The sequence below is a fragment of the Oncorhynchus kisutch genome, linkage group LG21, assembly GCF_002021735.2.
Source record: "Oncorhynchus kisutch isolate 150728-3 linkage group LG21, Okis_V2, whole genome shotgun sequence".
Classification (NCBI taxonomy): Eukaryota; Metazoa; Chordata; class Actinopteri; order Salmoniformes; family Salmonidae; genus Oncorhynchus; species Oncorhynchus kisutch.
The window spans coordinates 27,949,546-27,967,074 of record NC_034194.2 but is presented as its reverse complement, the minus strand read 5'-3'; the positions used below and the strand labels follow the sequence as shown (position 1 = coordinate 27,967,074).

At 44.5% G+C, this 17,529-nt stretch overlaps 1 protein-coding gene across 15 annotated transcripts in view; it reads right to left on the bottom strand.

The window, feature by feature from the left end:
* otofa (otoferlin a) overlaps positions 1-17,529 on the bottom strand; it is a 139,253-nt gene that overhangs the window by 22,827 nt on the left and 98,897 nt on the right. For 11 of the 15 annotated variants that reach the window (XM_031800787.1, XM_031800779.1, XM_031800778.1 and 8 more), the window contains exons 16-27: positions 10,006-10,114; positions 9,628-9,832; positions 9,179-9,299; positions 8,616-8,716; positions 8,415-8,505; positions 8,191-8,307; positions 7,699-7,851; positions 7,281-7,473; positions 5,204-5,328; positions 4,842-4,976; positions 3,646-3,807; positions 1,528-1,599 (exon numbers count right to left, since the gene is read on the bottom strand). In XM_031800787.1, the coding sequence (XP_031656647.1) occupies positions 1,528-1,599; positions 3,646-3,807; positions 4,842-4,976; positions 5,204-5,328; positions 7,281-7,473; positions 7,699-7,851; positions 8,191-8,307; positions 8,415-8,505; positions 8,616-8,716; positions 9,179-9,299; positions 9,628-9,832; positions 10,006-10,114 (1,584 nt within the window). The remainder of the gene's footprint in view (positions 1-1,527; positions 1,600-3,645; positions 3,808-4,841; positions 4,977-5,203; positions 5,329-7,280; positions 7,474-7,698; positions 7,852-8,190; positions 8,308-8,414; positions 8,506-8,615; positions 8,717-9,178; positions 9,300-9,627; positions 9,833-10,005; positions 10,115-17,529) is intronic. The other 4 variants (XM_031800786.1, XM_031800790.1, XM_031800792.1 and 1 more) reach the window with 1 other exon arrangement.

Genomic DNA, 17,529 nt, shown 5'->3' with positions numbered 1-17,529 from the left:
CGAGGAGATACAATTCAATGAAATTACAAACATCAGCTTCAGTATTCAGCAATAAAAGGACCTGAGATGTTTTGTTCTCCTAGATTTTAGTTTGGCTTTGTACTGGACTAGTTTTGCAGAGGTACAGAAGTTAGAGAGAGTAGTTACAGAGCAAGACACTGAATAGAGATGGATGAGTCAGAGAGGGAGAGAAGCACCTTTATAGATTAAAACACTCAGCAGAAGAAGGCTTAGACTGACCAGAGAGACCATAGAGAGACTGACCAGAGAGACCATAGAGAGACTGATGACAGAGACCATAGAGAGACTGACCAGATAGACCATAGAGTTAGACTGACCAGAGAGACCATAGAGAGACTGACCAGATAGACCATAGAGTTAAACTGACCAGAGAGACCATAGAGAGACTGACCAGAGAGACCATAGAGAGACTGACCAGAGAGACCATAGAGTTAGACTGACCAGAGAGACCATAGAGAGACTGACCAGAGAGACCATAGAGTTAGACTGACCAGAGAGACCATAGAGTTAGACTGACCAGAGAGACCATAGAGTTAGACTGACCAGAGAGACCATAGAGTTAGACTGACCAGAGAGACCATAGAGTTAGACTGACCAGAGAGACCATAGAGAGACTGACCAGAGAGACCATAGAGTTAGACTGACCAGAGAGACCATAGAGTTAGACTGACCAGAGAGACCATATAGTTAGACTGACCAGAGAGACCATAGAGTTAGACTGACCAGAGAGACCATAGAGTTAGACTGATGACAGAGACCATAGAGTTAGACTGACCAGAGAGACCATAGAGTTAGACTGATGACAGAGACCATAGAGTTAGACTGATGACAGAGACCATAGAGAGACTGACCAGAGAGACCATAGAGTTAGACTGATGACAGAGACCATAGAGTTAGACTGACCAGAGAGACCATAGAGTTAGACTGACCAGAGAGACCATAGAGTTAGACTGACCAGAGAGACCATAGAGTTAGACTAACCAGAGAGACCATAGAGTTAGACTGACCAGAGAGACTATAGAGTTAGACTGACCAGAGAGTGATCAGAGACAGAATAACCAAATGTAACAGTTTTGCTTCCGTCCCTCTCCTAGCCCCTACCTGGGCTCGAACCAGGGATCCTCTGCACACATCAGCAACTGCCTCCCACGAAGCATCATTACCTATCACTCCACAAAAGCCACGTCCCTTGCAGAGCAAGGGAAACAAATACTTCAAGGTCTCAGAGTGAGTGACATCACCAATTGAAACGCTATTAGTGCGCACCCCGCTAACTACCTAACCGTTTCACAGAGATGGACTGACCAGAGATAGCATAGAGTTGGACTGACCAGAGATAGCATAGAGTTGGACTGACCAGAGATAGCATAGAGTTAGACTGACCAGAGAGACCATAGAGTTAGACTGACCAGAGAGACTATAGAGTTAGACAGACCAGAGAGACCATAGAGTTAAACAGACCAGAGAGTGATCACAGAGGGAGGGACAGAAGAGTGAAAAGAGCACCTTAATCTGAGGAACAGCAAAGTCATGGACAGCAATCAGAGCCCTCCTGATCTCCTCATCGTCATAGGGAATCTGCAGGGTGGGGACAGGGTACAGGAGTATGTAAGGTGGAGGGCAGGAGGTAGGGGGTAGTTGGGCAGGGGTCCAGTGAAGGAAGGAGGGGGAAAGAGAAGGAGGGAGAGTCAAGGGACCACAGGGTGATAAAGAGAGGATGGAAAAAGGAGAGGAGAAGCATGGCGGAAGAAGGAGAGGAGAGGCATGGAGGAGGAAGAAGAGGAGAGGCATGGAGAAATAATAAGAGGAGAGGCATGGAGAAAGAAGAAGAGGAGAGGCATGGAGGAGGAAGAAGGGAGAGGCATGGAGGAAGAAAGAAAGGAGAGGCATGGAGGAGGAATTAGAGGAGGGGCATGGAGGAAGAAGGGGAGGAAAGGCATGGAAGAAGAAGGAGAGGAGGGGCATGGAAGAATAAGAGGAGGAGACGCATAGAAGAAGAAGAAGAAGAAGAAGAAGAAGAAGAAGAGGTGAGGCATGGAGGAATAAGGAAGAGAGGCATGGAGGAAGAAGAAGAGGAAAGGCATGGAGGAAGAAGGAGAGGAGAGGCATGGAGGAATAAGACGAGGAGAGGAATGGAAGAATAAGGGTAGGAGAAGCATGGAGGAAGAAGAGGAGGAGAGGCATGGTCGAAGAATAAGAGGAGGCATGGAGGAAGAAGGAAGAGAGGCATGGAGGAAGAAGAAGAGGAGAGGCATGGAGGAAGGAAAGGTATGGAGGAATAAGATGAGGAGAGGCATGGAGGAATAAGGGGAGGAGAAGCATGGAGAAAGAAGAGGAGGAGAGGCATGGAGGAAGAAGAAGAGGAGAGGCATGGAGGGATAAGGGAGTAGAGGCATGGAAGAAGAGGAGGAGAGGCATGGAAGAAGAAGAGGAGAGGCATGGAGGAAGAAGAAGAGGAGAGGCATGGAGGAAGAAGGAGAGAAGAGGTATTGAGGAAGAAGAGGAGGAGAGGCATGGAGCAGGAAGAAGAGGAGAGGCATGGAGGAATAAGGGGAGGAGAAGCATGGAGGAAGAAGAGGAATAGAGGCATGGAGGAAGAAGAAGAGGAGAGGAATGGAAGAAGAAGGAAGAAGGAAGAAGGAAGAGAGGCATGGAGGAAGAAGAAGAGGAGAGGCATGGAGGAAGGAGAGGAAAGGCATGGAGGAATAAGATGAGGAGGCATGGAGGAAGAAGGAGAGAAGAGGCATGGAGGAAGAAGAGGAGGAGAGGCATGGAGGAAGAAGAAGAGGAGAGGAATGGAGGAAGAAGAAGAGGAGAGGCATGGAGGAAGAAGGGGAGGAGAGGCATGAGGGAAGAAGAAGAGGAGAGGCATGGAGGAAGAAGGGGAGGAGAGGCATGGAGGAAGAAGAAGAGGAGAGGCATTGTGGAAGAAGAAGAGGAGAGGCATGGAGGAAGAAGGAGAGGAGAGGCATGGAGGAAGAAGGAGAGGCTTGGAGGAAGAAGAGGAGGAGTGGCATGAAGGAAGAGGGAGAGGAGAGGCATGGAGGAAGAAAGAGAAAAGAGGCATGGAGGGAGAAGAGGAGGAGTCATGGAGGAAGAAGGAGAGGAGAGGCATGGGGGAAGAAGAAGAGGAGAGGCATGGAGGATGAAGAAAATTGTGGACGTACAATTAAAATGAAATGGAAATTAATAACAGACAGATGAAGAGAAGGAAAGGCAGAGAGAGAGGGAAAGAGAGACCCTTCTTTTCTAGATTTGCTGAGGAATCAGCTCGTCACCGTGCTCCGTGCACAGCTGCAGTTGCATATTCCATGCATTTGGTAAATCTGTTGTCATTCTCCATGTGATCCATTTGTCTAATAACTTCTTGTGCGTCGGTGTGTATTTTTTAACTCTTTCCATGCATGCCAATGGCATGCTCTTAGTGTGTTCCTGGCATGTTATTTAGTTCCTAGTGTGTGTGTGTGTGTGTGTGTGTGTGTGCGTGCGAGCATGTGTGCGTATTTCCTGGTGTGCATGTGTTCCTCGTGTGTATATGTGCATATGTGTATGTTTCTGATGTGTGTGTGTGTACTTGCAGTGTGCACACGTGTCTATGTGCGCGAGTGTGTGTGATCAGCTGACCTGCAGCAGCTCAAAGGCAGCCAGTAGGTCACCGGCGGTAGAGTTACCACGGTAGATCTGGTAGTACTCTAGCTGTGGGGGGAACCTCGGAGGGCCGTAGTGCTCGTCACACATCTTAGTGATGGGCTTAGCAAATGTCCGACCAATGAACTCTGCCTTGCCCTGGACGCCACAGAGACAACCGTAGAAAGAAAACCAAAATTAGAAACCAGTTTATGGGGTGTACTTCTTGTTATGGCCACTGGGGGACAGTGTAAGCACAGACATAATACTGAAAATGGTGTATAAAGTGGGGACTATTCAGAGAACATGCTAGCTACCATAAGGCTAACAGAATTTGAAAGGTCCTACCAGGGGTCATATCTCTATTGGTTCCATCAGTTTATGAGAAGCATGCATGACTGGTAGAGTTACCACTTCAACCAAACAACTTCAACCAATCAACTACTGTTTCAGCTATCAAACACTACTGGAGGAATGCAAGAGGACCATGCTTATGGCTACGTCATGGACAGATGGCAAACCTAGTTTGGGAATGCCCTGTAAAATAGCCTGTCCTGCCTCTTGCATGACTTGGCTAACTAGCTACGTTGCTACGCAAACAGAAGCTCAAAGCAGGATTCCCTACTTCTGGCTTTCACACTCTACTTAACCCCAACAGCATCATCCACAATATGAGCAGGAACAGGAGAAACATGGTAAATTAAGACAGTAACAGATACACAGTAAGGACATGTGGACAAACACAAAGTGTTTGGATCACAGACAGGGACGGACTGGGACCAGAAATCAGCCCTGGCATTTCTATCACACCGGCCCATTTTCCCTTGAGGCCCTCACACCGGCCCATGTTTTCCTTGATGCCCCCATTATCAGCCAAATAATAATCATTTGGTGAAAAGAAACCTGAGATAGACATGGACCAGCCCAACTGGCATTTGCCAAAAATGGCCAGTCCAGTTTCACAGTACTTTGTATCCTCGTATCCTTTGAATCCCACAATAGTTTCACTAAGGATCTCACTCTCACTCTCTCTTTCTCTCACTCTCTCACTCTCTCTGACTCTCTCTCTCACGTTCCCACTCTCACTCTCTCTCACTCTCTCTCACTCTCTCACTCTCACTCTCTCACTCTCACTCTCACTCTCACTCTCACTCTCACTCTCACTCTCACTCTCTCTCTCCGTCAGGTCGTACCACAGTGTCCTGGTCGTAGACCTCTACCACAATGATAGGCGGGTCGTCTCGTAGCTCGCCGGCCTCTCCGAACAGCTCAACATCCTCAAACACCAGCAGCTGATCCCACGTAGGGCACAGAGTCTCACTCAGGACCTAAAACACACGGACACACATTAACAGAAACACAAGCACGTATGCAGGCACACACACACACATTAACAAACACACACACACACGCGAGGCTTACTAGGCCCATGTAGAGCAGAGACTGACTCAGAACACACATACGCATATGCACAAAAACACACACACTGACACACACACAAACACACACTCATACACACACACACACATGCACACACACACACCCTCTATCTTACCTCAGTGACCTGGCTATGTGTGGAGAAGAATACCCTGGCAAAGGGGTCTGACAAGCCACTGCTGTCTGCAGCAAACAGACTCCTGGCCTGGTACATGTGAGCCCTCAGCTGGAATACCTGCTTCACTGCAGAGCCGAGAGAGAACACAGAGATGAGACAACACTCAGATACACAGCAGAGCAGACAGAGGACACAGAGATGAGACAACACTCAGATACACAGCAGAGCAGAGAGAGAACACAGAGATGAGACAACACACAGATACACAGCAGAGCCGAGAGAGAACACAGAGATGAGACAACACTCAGATACACAGCAGAGCAGACAGAGGACACAGAGATGAGACAACACTCAGATACACAGCAGAGCAGAGAGAGAACACAGAGATGAGACAACACTCAGATACACAGGAGAGCAGAGGGAGGACATAGAGATTAGACAACACTCAGATACACAGGAGAGCAGAGGGAGGACATAGAGATTAGACAACACTCAGATACACAGCAGAGCAGAGAGAGGACACAGAGATGCACAGGTGTGAGCCATCACACTTGAGTACGTGCTTCAATAAATGGGACTAGGTAATGGAGTGTGTAAATACAAAATGTAGCTATCTTATAAAGCAGCTGCTCACTCACCATAGCAACAGTATATAGAGGTTACAGACTGTAGACAGACTTAATGTTGTAGACCAGACTGATAGGGGGTACAGACTGTAGACAGACTTACTGTTATAGACCAGACTTACTGTTATAAACCAGACTGAAGGGGGGTACAGACTGTAGACAGACTTAATGTTGTAGACCAGACTGATAGGGGGTACAGACTGAGACAGACTTACTGTTATAGACCAGACTTACTGTTATAAACCAGACTGAAGGGGGGTACAGACTGTAGACAGACTTAATGTTGTAGACCAGACTGATAGGGGGTACAGACTGTAGACAGATTTACTGTTATAGACCAGACTTACTGTTATAAACCAGACTGACAGGGGGGTACAGACTGTAGACAGACTTAATGTTGTAGACCAGACTGATAGGGGGTACAAACTGTAGACAGACTTACTGTTATAGACCAGACTTACTGTTATAAACCAGACTGAAGGGGGGTACAGACTGTAGACAGAATTACTGTTGTAAACCAGACTGACGGGGGGTACAGACTGTAGACAGACTTACTGTTATGGACCAAAACACCTTCTTACCAGGCAGCTGAAGGACACAAACGTTACAGTAACGTTATAGATGTATATAACTGTATTCAGCCTGAGAAAGATGTTAATCTTAGCGTGGGATCTAAAGACACAAGGCCACAGACCTACAACAGCAACACTAAGGTAAATGGACATTCAATAGTTTGTTAGGGTTATAAACTTACTGTTGTAAACCAGACTGACGGGGGGTACAGACTGTAGACAGACTTACTGTTGTAAACCAGACTGACGGGGGGTACAGACTGTAGACAGACTTACTGTTGTAAACCAGACTGACGGGGGGTACAGACTGTAGACAGACTTACTGTTGTAAACCAGACTGACGGGGGGTACAGACTGTAGACAGACTTACTGTTGTAAACCAGACTGACGGGGGGTACAGACTGTAGACAGACTTACTGTTGTAAACCAGACTGACGGGGGGTACAGACTGTAGACAGACTTACTGTTGTAAACCAGACTGACGGGGGGTACAGACTGTAGACAGACTTACTGTTGTAAACCAGACTGACGGGGGGTACAGACTGTAGACAGACTTACTGTTGTAAACCAGACTGATGGGGGGTACAGACTGTAGACAGACTTACTGTTGTAAACCAGACTGTACAGACTGTAGACAGACTTACTGTTGTAAACCAGACTGACGGGGGGTACAGACTGTAGACAGACTTACTGTTGTAAAGCAGACTGACGGGGGGTACAGACTGTAGACAGACTTACTGTTGTAAACCAGACTGACGGGGGGTACAGACTGTAGACAGACTTACTGTTGTAAACCAGACTGACGGGGGGTACAGACTGTAGATAGACTTACTGTTGTAAACCAGACTGACGGGGGGTACAGACTGTAGACAGACTTACTGTTGTAAACCAGACTGACGGGGGGTACAGACTGTAGACAGGGGCTTGTCCTGGGAGCCTTGTTCTCTTCAAAGCCGTTGGGCAGGCCAGACAGGAAGTCCTTCCTCTGTTTGTTGAGACCCAGCCACAGGTATATCTCCATCTTAGCCTGCACTGTCCAACCCGCTGGACCAAACCCCTTCTTACCAGGCAGCTGATGGACACAAACGTTACAGTAACGTTATAGATGTATATAACTTTATTCAGCCTTAGAAAGATGTTAATCTTAGCGTGGGATCTAAAGACACAAGGCCACAGACCTACAACAGCAACACTAAGGTAAATGGACATTCAATAGTTTGTTAGGGTTATAAAACAAAACAATGAGGGTAGGAAGAAGTGGAGGTCAGAGAGAGTCGAGAAGGTTCAAGTCACGTACCCTGAGGAAGACAGCTTTGACCTTGCCACAGTCCCTGCCTGTCTCCTCGTCTACGATGGAGTAGAGGATGTCTTTAGAGGGGATGCGGGCGTAGGCGATACGCTTGTTGTTACTCATCATCCATACAAACACGTCTGGGATACTGTGCTGGGGCTGGAGGGCACAGAGGATATAGCTTCAACGTTTTATTGACACCCACATAGCAGTCAATACAGGCTGAAATTCACGTGCATAACATAAAGGATATTGATAAACACAAGAATGCACACCCTTGTAACGGTGAATTACATTTTATGAGTGTACAGTTTATTGTTGCACAGTGGTACTCTTTACTGTACATAGTGATTGGTTCTGATTATGCTAGCGTTTTATAATGGAGAGCTAAGATCCACTGTGGGGAGGTTGCCTGTGCTCTCTCTATAAGGCCTGAATTGCTCTGTCAATGCAACTAGAATGTGTTATAAACAAAGTTGAGTGTAACAGAATCTGTACCTCGTCGGCAAGGAAACGGAGCCTGTGCAGGAAGTTTTGAACCATCTTCAGTTTGTCTCTAACCGTGTTCCTCTTCACCTGGGAGCGAATCAGCTTGGCCTGCTGCCCCATGCTCTCCTACAGAGAAGGATATGACATCATAAACATTCCCACGCTCTGCTACACGAGGATAGATTCATAACCATAACAACTCTCTCCATCACTCTCTCAGAGCAGCCCTGTACCATTTCTCTCATGCAGGACTTGAGTCTCTCTTTGTCCAGTTTAGTTCTGCCTGCCTGGTTCTGGTCCTTGTTGGCCAAAGTGACGAAACGACTGAAAGTAAAGACACAGAGACACTTACAGACTGTGTCTCTGGCTATGGAAGTCCAGTCACTGTATCAACAGAAGTGATTATGGCTGTGGTATCAGTAATGTTAGCTCACTTGCAGCCAGTGCTGAGTTCCTCCAGAACCCCTCGGAGTCTGCGCTCTGGATAGGCCTTCTCTGTCTTAATGACCTCCTGCACGTCATTCAGACCCTCCTCCTGTAGGACACAACCCACAAACACAAACAAGTGTATCAGATCCAGAAATGATTTGCGTTTATTGGGGTTAATCTAATTATTATCCGGGTTAGGGAGGGTTTGGCCTGTAGGGATATCCTTGTCTCATCGCGCACCAGCGACTCCTGTGGCGGGCCGGGCGCAGTGCGCGCTAACCAAGGTTGCCAGGTGCACGGTGTTTCCTCCGACACATTGGTGCGGCTGGCTTCCGGGTTGGATGTGCACTGTGTTAAGAAGCAGTGCGGCTTGGTTGGGTTGTGTATCAGAGGACACATGACTTTCAACCTTCGTCTCTCCCGAGCCCGTACGGGAGTTGTAGCGATGAGACAAGATAGTAGCTACTAACAATTGGATACCATGAAATTGGGGGGAAAAAATTATTCCATTTTTTTTTAATCTAATTATTATCCTGCTGGTGCACATTCAACATGAATAGTTACTGACCATTTTGTCAGCGATCTTGTCCATGATGTTTGAGTTGTAGAGTCGTCTCCTCTGGTCCTGCCACCAGCTCTTGATATAGATACATGGCTTCTTCTCAAAGTAGGGCAAGTGGAAGTAGTTCCTGAGGTTGGCACAAAAAAAAGGTGTATAATCGATGTGATGAGTGTTGACATTATCAGAGTCCCTCAGAGAATAAGACCAATGGTTGCAGATTTCTTTCATATTTCAATTTTTTCAATATGCAATATGCTTTGCACCATGCTATTCTTTTATCGCCATTATTTTATGTTAGAGCACTTTGTGACACATATCTGTATAGGCTACATTGTGATCTATGAATATGGAAGAGCTAGAGCAAAACAATATTTCTAGCCAGAACCCCAGCTTTAGACGTGACCCAGGAGGAACTGACAAACTTGACCCACCACCCCTGATCCTGACCCTCTGACCTGTCTGTGATGACAGGTTTCATGGGAGGGGTGGAGGACACAGACACCAGGTCCCCATCATCATCCGCCTCATCCTCACTGGAGTTCTGCTGGATCAGCTCTGACTCTTCCTCATCACTCTCTCCTCCTCCTCCTCCCTCTTTCTTCTTCTTCTTCTTAGCTGCGGTGGGCTTGCTCACTCCGTCTATCTGGTTGCCGTAGTTACCTGGGGGAAGGAAATGTGAAAAGTAGCGACAATAGTAGAATTGTATCGTTGTGTTTTTGTTTGCGATCTTTACATGCCAAACACATAAATCATTGAGTACCTTTTGTGTCCAATACTAATAATAATTGAGTCTGTTAAGATATTACTGTATACCCCCCAAGTATATTACTTACCTATTGTGACCTCGAAACTGATTGGCTTATCGCCGATCTTCCTGTCAATCATGGTGGCCTCCAGGAAGGAACCAAATAGGAAGAATTCCTCTATTTTCCCTGTGGCACTCTGAACGACAGAATAAAGAAGACAAGATTAACAACAGAATACAGATAAGCGGTAGAACCAAACCCGCTTTAATTACAATTTCTCAAACACACAGAATGCAGAATAAACAAATACAGTCCCATTCACCAACATACAGGTTTTTCTTTTTAATCATAAACAATTATCCTAAACAAAAAATATAAACGAAACAAAAGCCAAAATAACAGATCCCAGAAATACGCACAAAAAGCTTATTAGTTTATATTCCTGCTAGTGAGCATTTCTCATTTGCCAAGTAAATCTATCCACCTGACAGGTGGGGCAAATCAAGAAGCTGATTAAACAGAATTATCATTACACATGTGCACCTTGTGCTGGGGGGCAATAAAAGGCAACAAAACACAACACAATGCAACAGATGTCCCAAGTTTTGAGGGAGCGTGCAATTGGCATGATGACTGCAGGAATGTCCACCAGAGCTTTTGCCAGATAATTAAATGTTCATTTCTACCAATGTTTTTTTAGAGAATTTGGCATTATGTCCAACCGGCCTCACAACTGCATACCAGCCCAGGGCCACCACATCCGGCTTCTTCACCTGCAGGATCTTCTGAGACCAGCCACTTGGACAGCTGATGAAACTGTGGGTTTGCACAACCGAAGAATTTCTACACAAACTGTCAGAAACCAGCTTAGGGAAGGTCATTTGAGTGCTCGTTGTCCTCACCAGGGTCTTAACCTAACTGTAGTTCGGCGTCGTAACCGACTTCAGTGTGCAAATGTTCAAATTCGAAGGCCACTGGCACGCTGGAGAAGTGGCTCTTCACGGTTGAATCCCAGATGGCAGACAGCATGTATTGCGTTATGTGGGCGAGCGGCTTCCTGAAATCTACATTGTGAACAGGGTGCCCCGTGGTGGTGGTGTGGTTATGGTATGGGCAGGCATAAGCTATGGACAAAAAAATTACATTTTATCAACGGCAATTTGAATGCCGTGACGAGATCCTGCAATTCATCCACCGCCATCACCTCATGTTTCAGCATTATACTGTCACAAGGATCTGTACACAACTTGTGGAAGCTGAATGTCCCAGTTCTTCCATGGTCTGCATACTCACCAGACATGTCACCCATTGAGCAGGTTTGGGAATGCTCTGGATCGACGTGTACGACATTATGTTCCAGTTCCCACCAATATCCAGCAACTTTTTACTACCATAGGAGAGGAGCAGGGACAACATCACACAGGCCATAATCACCAGCCTGATCAACTCAATACGAAGGAGATGTGTCATGCTGCATGAGGTAAATTGTGGTCACACCAGATACTGACTGGTTTTCTGATCCACGCCTGTAAGGTATTTGTGACCAACAGATGCATATCTGTATTCCCAGTCATGTAAAATCCATAGATTAGGGCCTAATTTATTTCCTTCAATTGACTGATTTCCTTATATGAACTGTAACTCAGTAAAATCTTTGTAATTGTTGCATTTATATTTTGGTTCAGTGTATCTTTTCAAGTCAGTGTTGATTAAGATGATGTTTAAGATGTTGAGCAGGTTAGGGTTGGCCTCTTTAAAGTCTCTCTGTCTCTCTGTCTCTCCGTCTCTCTGTCTCGCTATACCTGCCCCTGCCACATAGTCAAACTGATACCAATACCAACTGCACACAGGGGAGATATTAGGGAGGCATTAGCTAAACAAAGAGACAGCAAGGGGATAGTTGGCTACTTAGGCAGGGGTAACAAAGCTGATGCTATTGATTTTCCTAACAGCCAGTTAATATCTTTAAGGTCTTTTATAATGTCAATATAACATAATATAACTGTGAGGATTGACGCTGGAGACGAGAAGCAGGTACAGGGAGAACATTTAATAAACAACGGACATGAAACAGAACAGGAACAGCGTCATTACAGGGGATAAATAAGACATCAATGCTGACACAGGGAACAAACTGAGGGGCAGACAGATATAGAGGGGGTAATCAACAAAGTAATGGAGTCCAGGTGAGTCCAATATTGTGCAGCTGCGCGTAATGATGGTGACACGTGCAGGAGCAGGCGTGACAGCGACGACAATTTAACATCAGAATGGAAATATCTAACCTATGACTATTTATGGGGATGTCAGGAGGTCATAGGCAGGGTCACAGGGCAAAGCTGAACGTGTAGGGGGTAGGCGAGTTGTTTTCTTTGTTTGCTGAAATCCCAAAATTTTTATAAAACGTTAAACAAATACAACCACCGACTGTTTCCTTGTATCGACTGACAGCGACTCGATGTAGTCGGAGGTACACTCCACCCACAGTGGAGTTGAGAAACCCAGCTAGCGTAGGAGTTATGTTGGATTAGGGGACAATCAATAGTTTGGCAGTTTGCTTTCTTCCAATGTCCTATTGCCTCATAGGGGGTGGGAAGGACCATGAAATTGCTTCTTCCAATTACTGATAAAGAACTGTTAAGGCTCCATGGATTAATGAGGAATTGAAAAACTATGGTTGAAAGAGATGGGGGAAAAAGTCTGGCTGCACATCTGACTGGCTGGCTTACTGCAAATTGAGAATTTATGTGAGTAAACTCAACAAAAAAAGAAGAAGAAACTATTATGAAGACAAGATCAATGATATAAAGAATGATGGAAGAAAACCTTGAATGAAATTATGGGCAGAAAAACGAATTCATCTCCATCTTTCATCGAATCACATGGATTATTCATCATAAAACCATTTGATGTTGCCAATTAATGCAATGATTACTTCAAGTGGGCAAATTTAGGAAGGAAATGCCAACAACGAACAGTGAGCCATCGTATTCATGCATAAAAAAATGTAAAACGAAAGAAAAGCATTGTAGTAAGTTTTAATTTTGCAAACTTAGTGTGAGAGAAATTATTGTTGTCAATCAATAATGACAAACCTCCTGCCATAGACAACTTAGAAGGAAAGCTACTGAGGATGGTAGCTGACTCTATGGCCACTCCTATCTGTCATATCTTTAATCTGAGCCTAGAGGAAGGTGTTTGTCCTCGGGCCTGGAGGGAAGCCAAAGTCATTACGCTACTGTCACGAATCCCGCCGAAGATGTTGCCTCTTCCTGTTCGGGCGGCGCTCGTCGGTCGTCGTCGCCGGCCTACTTGCTGCCACCGATCTCCTTTTCTGTTTCAGTTTGTTTAGTCTGATTAGTTTCACCTGTTTCTTGTTTGGGTTTTGTTTTGGGCTATTTAAACCCGGTAGGCCCGCCGGCTTTTGTGCGGGCTTGTTTTTCTGTTCATGGTGTGTGGATTATTGTGGATTCCGTTTTTCCGGACAGTTTGGTCCTGTTTGTTGGACTGGGTATTTATGCGCCCTTGTGTTTGACCGTTACTCTGTTCTTGGAATAAAGATCCACGTTTTGAACTACCCTGCTCTCTGCGCCTGACTCCGCCACCCACTACTCCTAGAAGCCATTACAGCTACCCAAGTGTCCTTTACTGGTTCTTTACTGGTTCTAACAAAAACATTGTTTTTGACCAAATACAATGCTATTTCTCTGTAAACAAATTGACAAAAGAGTATTAGCATGCTTAAAGAGAAGGGCACTCAACATGCACTGCACTGACACAAATGACTGATGATTGGTTGAAAGAAATTGATAATCCAAAGATTGTGGGAGCTATACTGTTAGATTTCATTGCAGCCTTTGATACGCTTTTCGACCTCTGCCATATCGTGGATTTAGAGCTACAGTTGAAGTCAGAAGTTTACATACAATTAGGTTGGAGTCATTAAAACTCGTTTTCAACCACTCCACAAATGTATTGTTAACAAACTATAGTTTTGGCAAGTTGGTTAGGACATCTACATTGTGCATGACACTAGTAATTTTTCCAACAATTGTTTACAGACAGATTATTTCACTTACAGTTCACTGTATCACAATTCCAGGCTAATTGACATAATTTGAGCCAATTGTAGGTGTACATTTGGGTGTATTTCAAGGCCTACCTTCAAACTCAGTGCCTCTTTGCTTGACATCATGAAAATAAAAAAAAATCAGCCAAGACCTCAGATTTTTTTTTGTAGAACTCCACAAGTCTGGTTCATCCTTGGAAGCAATTTCCAAACACCTGAAGGTACCACGTTCATCTGTACAAACAATAGTACACAAGTATAAACACCATGGGACCACGCAGCCGTCATACCGCTCAGGAAGGAGACGCGTTCTGTCTCCTAGAGATGAACGTACTTTGGTGCGAAAAGTGCAAGTCAACCCCGAACAACAGCAAAGGACCTTATGAAGATGCTGGAGGAAACAGGTACAAAAGTGTCTATATCCACAGTAAAATGAGTCCTATATTAACAAAACCTGAAAGGCCGCTCAGCAAGGAAGAAGCCACTGCTCCAAAACCTCCATAATAAAACCAGACTACGGTTTGCAACTGCACATGGGGACAAAGATCGTACTTTTCGGAGAAATGTCCTCTGGTCTGATGAAACAAAATAGAACTGTTTGGCCATAATGACCATTGTTATGTTTGGAGGAAAAAGGGGGAGGCTTGCAAGCCGAAGAACATCATCCCAACCGTGAAGCACGGGGGTGGTGGCATCATGTCGTGGGGGTGCTTTGCTGCAGGAGGGACTGGTGCACTTCACAAAATAGATGGCATCATGAGGCAGGAACATTATGTGGATATATTGAAGCAACATCTCAAAACATCAGTCAGGAAGTTAAAACTTGGTCGCAAACGGGTCTTCCAAATGGACAATGACCCCAAGCATACTTCCAAAGTTGTGGCAAAATGGCTTAAGGATAACAAAGTCAAGGTATTGTAGTGGCCATCCTTGATCTCAATCCTTGACCTCAATCCTATAGAACATTTGTGGGCAGAATGGAAAAAGTTGGTGCGAGCAAAGAGGCCTACAAACCTGACTCAGGCCGAAATTCACCCAACTTATTGTGGGAAGCTTGTGGAAGGCTACCCGAAATGTTTGACCCAAGTTAAACAATTTAAAGGTAATGCTACCAAATACTAATTGAGTGCATGTAAACTTCTGACCCACTGGGAATGTGATTAAATAAATACAAGCTGAAATAAATCATTCTCTCTACTATTTTTCTGACATTTCACATTCTTAAAATAAAGTGGGGATCCTAACTGACCTAAGACAGGGAATATTTACTGGGATTAAATGTCAGGAATAGTGAAAAACTGAGGTGTATGTAAACTTCCGACTTCAACTGTATCTATCTAATAGAACTCAGAGGGTTTTATTTAATGGAAGCTTCTCTAATGTCAAACATGTAGGGTGTGTTGTACCACAGGGCAGCTCTCTAGGCCCGTAACTCTTTTCTATTTTAACCAATGACCTGACACTGACATTTAACAAAGCCTGTGTTTCCGTGTATGCTGAGGATTCAACCATAGGGTTAGTGATTAATTTGATCTATATTTCTGCTTTTTGTGACTCCTATCTTTGGCTGTTTTACATTCTCCCAACCAATTGTGCCATTTGTTAGTTTTTTGCGTTTTGTGTAACTTATTTTTTAACTTATTTTGTACATAATGTTGATGCTAATAATAACTTCTGGACATCGGAACAGTGATTACTCACCGCAGACTGGAATAAACTTTTTTCTTTAACGAGTCCGACAAGGAGGATATACTGCTTTCACTGGAACAGGCCCAGATCCCCGTAATTTGCTTGAGGAAAAGACCGCAGATCGAGCTGCCTTCTGAGAATCCGCAGGCAAGCAAGTAAACTCCCACTGCCATCCATTCTTCTTGCTAACGCGCAATCATTGGAAAATAAAATTGATGACCTACGATTAAGATTATCCTACCAATGGGACATGAAAAAATTGTAATATCTTATGTTTCACCGAGACGTGGCTGAACGACAATACCAATAATATAGAGCTGGCGGGATTTTCCATGCACCGGCTGAACAGAGAAGCTACGTCTGGTAAGACGAGGGCTGGGAGTGTGTGTCTATCTGTCAATAAATGCCTTTTATGCTCACTTCGAGGCAAGTAACACTGAAGCATGCACAAGAACACCAGTTGTTCTGGATGACTGTGTGATAATGCTCTCGGTAGCCGATGTGAACGAAACTTTTAAACAGGTCAACATTCACAAAGCCGCTGGGCCAGATGGATTACCAGGACGTGGACTCAAAGCATGCGCGGACCAACAGTCAAGTGTCTTCACTGACATTTTCAACCTCTCCCTGACCTGTAATACCTACATGTTTCAAGCAAACCACCATAGTCCCTGTGCCCAATTAAGCGAAGGTAACCTGCCTAAATGATTACCGCCCTGTAGCACTCACGTTGGTAGCCATGAAGTGCTTTGAAAGGCCGGCCATGGCTCACATCAACACCATCCTCCCGGACACCGGGGTAACCCACCCTTATTATTGAGCAGCTGGACCTGCCTGTGATCTGAGAGGTAGGGGACACGGGTGGATACAAGATCTCAGACAGAGGTAGGCTTGGACAATCTATCAATAAGTGATGAAATTATAAAGAAAAAATAAAAATGAATCAGAGAGTTTGGATCAACCCTGCTCCTTAGTAGATTTTTGGGTTGAATAATCCTTGTGAGAATCAAGGACAGTGGATATTGCATACCATATTAAAATTGGCAGTATATATGGGCAAGAGCACAACTTAAGTTTACAAATATTCTAACTTTGTTTCACACCGCATTTAAACAATCGCTAAAGCGTGTAGATTTAGGGGTTCTGTGTTGATACAATATGTAAGGTAGTGTATTTGTTACTGGCGTAAAAAGACGAAGAAACTCGTATGCTAAACATCACCACATTAGTAAACTATGTGGTAAGGCATTAAATGGTAAAGTACAACCGGCAAAACAAGAGATAACATATTTGGGGGTTTCGAGAACAATGTGACTCAGGAAAACCCTAGGAGTTTTAATCTCACGAGACACTTCAATTTGTTTTATTTTAAAATAGATTTATTGAATTGACGAAAGGGAGGGAGAGATAACAGAGTAATTAAAGTGGTATCCCTGTGTGAACAGAAGTTTAAATGAGTTCACCTGGTAACATAAGAGGTAGAGTACAGTAGATATTCTAGAGGGAAGAGGAAGAGATGTAGACTAGTGAAGGTAACAAAGGAAAGTAAGTCAATTTGCAGGTAAGGATTTTGAATTGGAATTGTTTGGATTGATTAAGAATTGGCTTATGTATTTTCTACATTTGGGGCATTACAAGTTCATCTTAAAAATCATATGTTTAATGAGTGTGAAGCAGTGGTTAGTGTTAAAAAATAGTCATATTGATTAGGTAGATTGATGTAAACCTAATGAGTGTTGACAGTATGTGAATGGTAAAGTATGTAATATGTTTTTTTGATAGCATTCTAATGATTCAATATTTTAGTAATTTGAAATGATGAGGTTTCAATAGCAGGTTAAATGATGAATAGA